This window comes from Cajanus cajan, chromosome 11 (assembly GCF_000230855.2).
Source record: "Cajanus cajan strain Asha chromosome 11, NIPB_CcT2T_4, whole genome shotgun sequence".
NCBI lineage: Eukaryota > Viridiplantae > Streptophyta > Magnoliopsida > Fabales > Fabaceae > Cajanus > Cajanus cajan.
This window is the reverse complement of record NC_138527.1, coordinates 32,734,669-32,742,858: the sequence shown is the minus strand read 5'-3', so window position 1 is coordinate 32,742,858 and position 8,190 is coordinate 32,734,669. Positions and strand designations below refer to the sequence as shown.

At 34.2% G+C, this 8,190-nt stretch overlaps 1 protein-coding gene across 3 annotated transcripts; it reads right to left on the bottom strand.

Annotated features, from left to right (window-relative positions):
* Positions 1–1,668: 1,668 nt before the first annotated feature.
* LOC109800133 (DNA-binding protein, putative (duplicated DUF1399)) lies at positions 1,669–8,190 on the bottom strand. Of its 3 annotated transcripts, none has more exons than XM_020360844.3 (9): positions 8,003–8,190; positions 7,349–7,544; positions 6,916–7,033; positions 6,554–6,808; positions 5,632–6,087; positions 4,386–4,924; positions 3,443–3,635; positions 3,067–3,222; positions 1,669–2,796 (listed from the first exon to the last, which is right to left on the bottom strand). In XM_020360844.3, exons 2-9 carry the CDS (start codon positions 7,504–7,506, stop codon positions 2,203–2,205), a joined length of 2,469 nt encoding a protein of 822 aa, XP_020216433.1. In that variant the 5' UTR covers positions 7,507–7,544; positions 8,003–8,190; the 3' UTR covers positions 1,669–2,202. The 3 variants fall into 3 exon arrangements, with proteins under 3 accessions (XP_020216433.1, XP_020216434.1, XP_020216431.1); XM_020360845.3 differs by having other exon boundaries at positions 7,349–7,534; XM_020360842.3 differs by having other exon boundaries at positions 7,349–7,527.

Here is an 8,190-nt window from a genome sequence, read left to right as displayed (position 1 = left end):
GTTCCCCCAATTATCTTGTTCTTTTATTTATTTTAATTTCGGGTTGTAATATGCAGTCTTTTTTCCCTTCAAATCAAATATGACAATTTTTTTTAACTATAAATTATCTATATAAATCGAAATATAATTTATATAATTAAAAATATCTATTTATATAAATTTTAAATATAATTTATATATTTAAACATAATATTTGTTTACGTATAATATATTTTAAGTTAATATTTAAAAAATTAATTAAGTTTAATCGATTGAAATTAAACTTTCACTCAAATTAGAATCAAGTGACCCGTAAAACTCCGTAGCAAAATATAGGAGATCATAAATGCAGATTGCTCGTGACTAAGCATGAACCGAGACAAAAGCTTTTGTGAAACCTTTTGTAAGTAATCAATGAACTCTGCGATGCATGGCACTAATATTTTCATTGATCATGTGAATGTGAGTTGCAAGTTGCAAGTTGCAATGCACTACTCTATTTTTTAAATATTTCTCAAATTCAAATGCTGAAAAGGTAATACAAGTTTCCTCCTTTTGTTGTGTTAATTAAAAATTCATCTCATACTTATTTTGTACCTGCATATTATTTGTTAAGTGAATATTTACAAATTTTTATTAGTATTCGTGAATGCCTATGAATATCTATAAATGCTTTTGAATTCTTGAGAAATTAAAAACAAAAAAATTTAAAATGATTTTGGCTTGCATTTGACACAAATTCTGTGGAAATAATTCTTGAATTGTGTTCTTAATTTTTGAAACTATTTTGGCGAAATTTTGTTACTTCCCAAGGTAAACTTATCATCTTACTAAAAAAAAAAAAATCACTAATTCATATAAAATATATCACATTATATACCAATTTACCAAATGATGAACACAAGTAAAAAATAAGTAATTCTATTTCATTAGTCCAATTGATCTACAAAAGTAAAAATAAGCATATTTATCTCATATGTAACATTCATACTAAATAAATAGATATTATCATACTCATTCTTGCTTCATTGATAAGTTGATAAGAAAAAATTATTTATTTTCAAGAAAAGAAACTCTTATCTAATATTTATAGTTACCTGTTTAAATTATTTATTTATTATCTATGACAAATTTTATCTAAAAATATAGTTTAAGTTTTTATCATCCCTAATTACCACCGGTAATGTATATGGACTCCATTTCATCATGGGGTTTCTTTGCACGATGCATTTCAAATAGTTAGTTTTATACCAATTGTAAGGAAGTGTTGTCCTATTGATGATCAAATACAACAAAATTTAGAGGAGAGAATACAACACAAATTTTGCCATGATTTAACTCTTGCCGTTTACATCTACAATAAGAAGAAAAATAATTATCGAAAGATTATGATATAGCATTTTCAGTCTCTTACATTACTTGCAAAAATTCAAGTTCACAAGATGATCAAACTCAACGAATTATGTTCTGATTTGTGACCCAATAAAAATTTACTGTATGAATATTTGTTTTAAAATAATTTATTATGAAAAAACATATACTTAAATTATTATCATTTAAAAATAATATTTCATCTGTACATGTGTCAAGCTTGAACTAATACGTAAATGTTGGCAAATGGCCAAGGGATCATCAGCATTTTTTCAAGTTACAAATTTGGTTATCAAATTTAAAATCCACAAAAATTCCTTATTGAAGGAGAAAAACATTGCACCAGAAGTAGAATTACCACATGAAAATATCTTAATATCCTTACTTACAAGAGCATGCATAAATAGAAAAGCACAAGAACAAACACAAACTCACTCAGAATTAAACATGAGTCATTATCTCAGTTGATTATTACACTTTCAACTCTCTCCTGCTTATTTTTCAACCTTTTCAGTCCAATAAAGACATCAATGGGAGAGAAACGAAGTTGAAAAGCTCAGACACGCGTTAATATATATATATATATATATATATATATATATATATATATATATATATATATATATATGAGTTAATCATTCCTATACTGTCAGTGTAAAATTTTTTACACTGAATCATATCTTTTAAAGTTACTTATTTTATTATTATTTCATTAATAAGTAACTGACTTGTCACTATTAAAAGATATGATTGGTTGTCAGTGTAAAAAAACTTTACACAGACAATGTATATGTGATTAACTCTATATAAATACACACAATGGTGACATGCATAATCATGAAACATGATGCTTCATGCAGTGATTGCTGCTTCATTCACATACTTTAGCTCCTCGTTGAAATGTTCATCAATACCACATTTAGTATCCACAAGATCACCACCACAACCTCCCCCACAACCACCACAGCCACTACTCTCAAGCTTGTTTCCACAGCTTCCTCCACAACCACCACCACAACCTCCACAACCACCACCACAACCACCGCAACCACCACTCTTAATCATAGCTCCACAGCCTCCACCACAACCACCATCACAACCACCGCAACCACTACTCTTCACCATACTTCCACACCCTCCACCACAGCCTCCGCCACAACCAGCACCACAGCCTCCGCAGCCGCCACTTTCCACGGCATTCCCACAGCCCATGCCACAGCCTCCACTGGAAAGTCCAGGCTTATTTTTTATCCCATCATCTTCATTGCACACGTTAGAACTCAACCCCATTCCATTCAAGACTGTCCTTTCATTTTCCTCATTTGGTCCATTCATCTTCAAATCTTTGCTCATAGCAATGATGCCTTCATATCCTTCCTTTTTCATTGTATTAGAGGCAATAAAAGCCAAAATGATTCCAGGCAGCACCATCCACTTTTCCTTTGCCTATTCAGAAAACAAGGAGGAAGCAAAAAAGCATAAAATAAAGTAACTAATGTAAAACAAAAATAAGATATGCTAGCAAAACTTTTTCTAACACTATTATTAGTCAAACCTTCTTTAACATCTCATTTAATAAATCTCTACAATTTAGTGGATAAGATCCACAAAATTTGTGATTTTCAACCAACAAAAGAGTGTTAGAATGAGTTCGCTAGCATTTCTCAACATGCCTCTACAGAAAATGTTTAACATATTAGTAAGAAAGTAAGGTACCGTGACAAGTCTAGATCTCAAGTCAAGTAATGCTACTGCTTTGCCATAAGGTTCTTCTGTGGAGAATTCAACTGCTGTTAGGAAGTTCATTTCATTTCCCCGTCTCCCATTGTGTCTCGGTTCATAGTCTAGCTTTCTTCCGGGAAATATTTTCACCTGTACGAAAAATCATATGAATTTAATATTAGAACTCCAAATCCATCTCATTTTCTCGCATGTTCATCTTTATTGGTCTTATGTCCAGTGCAGCTAATGAGTTCCATGCTATTGAAAAATGTACTGGTTTTTGGATTAGTGAACAAACATCAAACGAAGAGCCAATGGTTACTGGTTATTGGCATGACAAAAAATGGAATAATTTAGAATAAATGCATACCGTCTTGGCACCACTAAGCTCGAAGAGATGGCCACAGTCTGTGCATTTGTTTGGAAGATGAAGCAACCAAAGATTCTCCAAAACAGACCAACCATTTTCTGTAAACTCAGCAAGAGTGCAACTTTCGCCAGACTTCATGAGGCCAACAACCTCCTTTCCAGGGTTTCCTATGTTCTTTGCATTCTTCAAATCCCTAAAATGTAATCAGAGATAGGAATGACCATTATTGAACTTAATTAATTAAGAAGAATTCATAACAAGTGACGGTAATTCTCAATAATATATACAAAATAGATTATGTGGAATTCAAACATGTATGACAAACAGAATTAGATCTTTATTCCATGACTAATCAGCTTTCTTTAAGCAGATAATTCTGCTCAAGTGGTTCAAATGCAATTTTAGTATCCTCTCTCTTTTCTAAACTTATTTATCTACCCTCTTTGTAATATATAATAGTTATATGCCTAAATGAATTTATGGACTGATGATCTCATTTTGGAACCGCAACTTGTAATCATAATTATGCTTGAAGGTTATACAAATTGTGTCTATAAATTAGAACCCATCATCTCTCAACTGTTATTATATAATAGGATACACTGAATGGCAAACCTCAAACAATATCTACATACAGAAAGCTAAAGTGGCAATCAAAATGGCTTTCAATTTACACATTTACGAGCTTTTGTGACTAATCAACATAATTGATAGTCCAGGAATTAGATGACCGCAAGCACTTTTTAGTTGGATCACCATTCAAATGCAATCAAACAAGTTGATATTTGAAGACACAAGTCAGGTAGCAAAATAAATGACGTTTGAAGCAGTAACAACTAACACCACACATATATCACCTATAGACCAGTCCTCAACATCATAAGAAAATACATTTCAACAGGGAGCTTCTATTGATATCTGGCATAAAGTGCATAGACTGTACCTCATTTGAAGGCTGATGATTCCGGTGCCATTTTCACTTGTGACATGTGTCCAGCTCTTAACATGCTGTGGCTTAACAGGAAGGTTGAAGAGACAGGTATTTTTGGAAAATGGACGAGACTGAGTCATTTCTACTGTATATGGGGAAGGAACCGGAACAGTAAATGAGATGGCTACTCGTAACAAGATTGGCTTTGAGCTCATGGTACCAGAACTTGGCATCAATTCCAACCATTTCTCAACATGGAGTTTTGAAACTGGGTCAAGATAGTTTTTCATAGAGAAAGAAGCAGAACCAAGTGTCTTTGTTGATTTTCTTATTGATAACTTGGACGTAGTGGAGGATATGAGTTCAAAAAGCAGCTCTCCTGTAGGTTCACACTGGAAAGATGCAACCTGTTTCTCTCTAGACACTGATAAAATACTCAGTCTCCTTTTAGCATCAAAGAATGCATCAGGCCGTGATTTGGAAAATAAAACATAGAGATCTCCTTCTTGTCCCTCTGGTAAGTTTTTAACCCCAATGAACTCCAAGAAAACCTGGTGGGATGAAAGAGGAAATTACAAATACAATCTCGTATAAATAGAAGCTGTTTCAGTGATAGTATACACATGCAGAAGAGTACAATGTGGCAAGAAGCTGATTCTAAAGAAGTGATAGTTATTTTATTTTTAGTTGCTAAGTTGCATCTGCTTTGCTATCCTCAACAACTATGGTTCCATGTCAAAGCAGACACACATTCTCAGAGATAGCAATTGTTAGAGGCACTAGTATAATACAAATAGGCTCTCCTTGTCTGTATTTTTATATACACCACAAGAACAGTAATATTTTGCAGCATCGCGTGGATCATTTCATTATGTCAACAGGCCCCCATAAGCTCTAGAACACAGATATGATGACTAACTTGCTGCTTACAAAATCTTAACCCTGTTGGAGCCTTTATAAACAAACCTTCCAACTGGCCTCGATTCAAACAGTTTAGATTCTTATTATGAGGAAAAGCTGCAAGCCACTGAACTATTGTCGGGATAAAGGAAACATTTGCGCTAACATTGACATCATGATACAATTACAATGTAGCAATACAAACTTCTCATGACATGTGGCATGGACTTATATTTGAATATTCTTGTACATGACTCAATAAATGTTGCACGGAGTTGTGAATACATGTATGCACATAATTCAGAACTAGAGCTTAAAACATGTAAAATACTGCACATAAGAGGAGATCTTAAAGTACCTCCATAACTTTCCGATCTGGTAGTGAAATTTCTTGTGGGTACTCATTCGAAGAAATAAACTTCTTGCAAGTCATGCTAGATGAAAAAGGGTTACTAGTGATAGGAGATGGCGCATTACCCCTATACATTGCTCCAGCCTTCCAATATCTTGTACCAAATGTGACTTCCCACTGTTTGGTGGTTCCAGAAAAACCAACATCCAGTTTCTTTCCTTTAGTTCTGTCTGAGTCTGTATCATCATGTTCCAATATTTTTCCAAGTGCTTCATTGAGGTCTTTACAGTAAGAAACTGGATGTGACTGGTGAGAGTGCCAGATTAGGTCAATATCATATGTCGGAACACAAAAGCGTTTTATACCCTTTTCCTTGTTTCTCTTGATGAGATACAGAAACCCTTTGTATCTGGCCACAGCTTCCTCGATAAAGAGATCATTATTCACGTGGGGTCTTGATACCTATCACAAAGACAACAGATATATAATCCCTCAAGATGCAGCATTATATACTAGCCATGCACAAGAAAGACCATTGGAAAATGAATTTCACAAAATTGTTTGTTATCAAACTACACCAAACAAACAAATAACTGAACAGTGTACTCATACATCACCACATATGATATTAACGTTCTTTGGAGATGCTTCCATACAATAAAGGATTTCTGGAATAAATTGTTTGAACTCAAGATTTTTCAAAACGAGGTATTTTGAAACCACATACAAAATATAGTCAATCACAAATTCATAAAATTGAAGATGAGTCAGGTTGAGCACACAGCCTAAACCATGCTAAAATCCAAATCAGGGATTTGGAAAACAGAGACAAAGGTCACAGACCAGCATTAAGTATACTAAATATTTTAACTTCGTTGGTTGTGCAATGTGAAATGACACAACTGGACAAACTCTAACTCTCCATTACCTGGTAAAAGAACGGACTCTGCCTCTTAGCAGCTGAAATCAGATCATACTTGGTATATTTTTCAAGCCTAGAAATCCTTGCAGACATATCCTCTGGGAGAAGATTAATTAAATCAGCATTGTAGGGTTCATGAGGGTACATTTTATTCCAGATTTCTTCAGTTTGCCTGCCATAAATTCCTTCTACAGTAGAGACAACACCAAAGTTGTCAAGTACCCGTCCGTAAAGTTCCTCGCAGTCAGTTTTGTACCTAACCTGTGTAATAGAATGGAACCAAATTTTATTACTAGTTTACTCAACCCAAGCAAACGAACAACATCGCTAATAATCAGGAAAAAAAATATTCCTGGTATGAAGCCTACCGGATTGAGCCTGTGACAGTGCCAAACCCATTCACAGTCAAGAGGAACTACCAAAGGCCCTTCAAAAATCCGAGACTCAGAATGCTTGGCAAGCAAGGGAAGCCAACAAGCATTGTACCTGATCACACACTTCCATTTTTGTAAAATCAACAGAAGAAACTAAGATTGATCTTTACAAGAAAAATTCCATGACAGCTACATCTGAATTTCATTGCAAAGCTGTCATGGGGTAATAGTGCAGATAAATTATTTCACTTTTTTATCATAATCCATAATACAGGAATGTAAAGATGCTTCATAAGGCCATTTATAAAACATTCTTGACTCATGCTTAGTAAAAATAAAATGAAAGTAAACAACTGTTATTTGTAACTAGATTAAGCATGAAACTTTATCTGCATCAAATACAAGAAATACTTCATAGAATTCTCACCTATAGATAGCCCTCTCAAGGGTAGGGCCATCATAGAGGTGACGGTTCCTATCAACAGCTGCAAGGAACTGAAGCTGCTTTTTTGCCACAACCACGAGGTCCACGCTTATTGGAATCTTTTGGGCTTCATTCCACTCCATTTCTTGTTGTGGTTCCATCTCTCAACTTATCCTGAAAAACTGCAATCTTCCAGAAACTTTATTGGTGTAAGTTAAAGTATCCTTTATGCATATTTCATATTAGTCTCAATTTTTGCAGTCAGAATGGAAAATTCATCCGCTAGAAAACAAGCCCCACAAACATTTTCCCCCTATTTCAAGTTCTCCACAGTTATCTGAATGAATCTTAAAAGAAAAAAAGTGCCATGTTTAAAGAAGGGTCTACGAGAACAAACACAAAAGAAAGATGCTACTATCTTCGCTTTACAAACCGATTTTATTCGGTTGTGATAGACACACATCCAATTATAACAGTTTGGTCAACGAAAAAATTTGGATAGAAAAATGAAGGAAACGTCTAAATCTTTCATTAATGCTTACGTAGCAAAAACAAACATATTACGATCATCCACAGCAAACACCAATATACAAGTCCAAGGTATCAACACCACAGAAAGTGAAACAAAGATTACAGGCATTTGGGAGTAGCAGTTACCCAGAAAGCGAGGCAGATATGGTTTAGCTACAGCCTGCAGACACGAAAATTCCTGAAAAGGAGGATCTGTATCCGAAGAAGCTTATGTGCTTTTCTGTTTCCCTGACTTTGCCATAAGCATTGTAACTTGTAAGTTACAACTAGTGTGTGTGTCTTATGTGTGTTATAGACATGTACATTGTACTGCA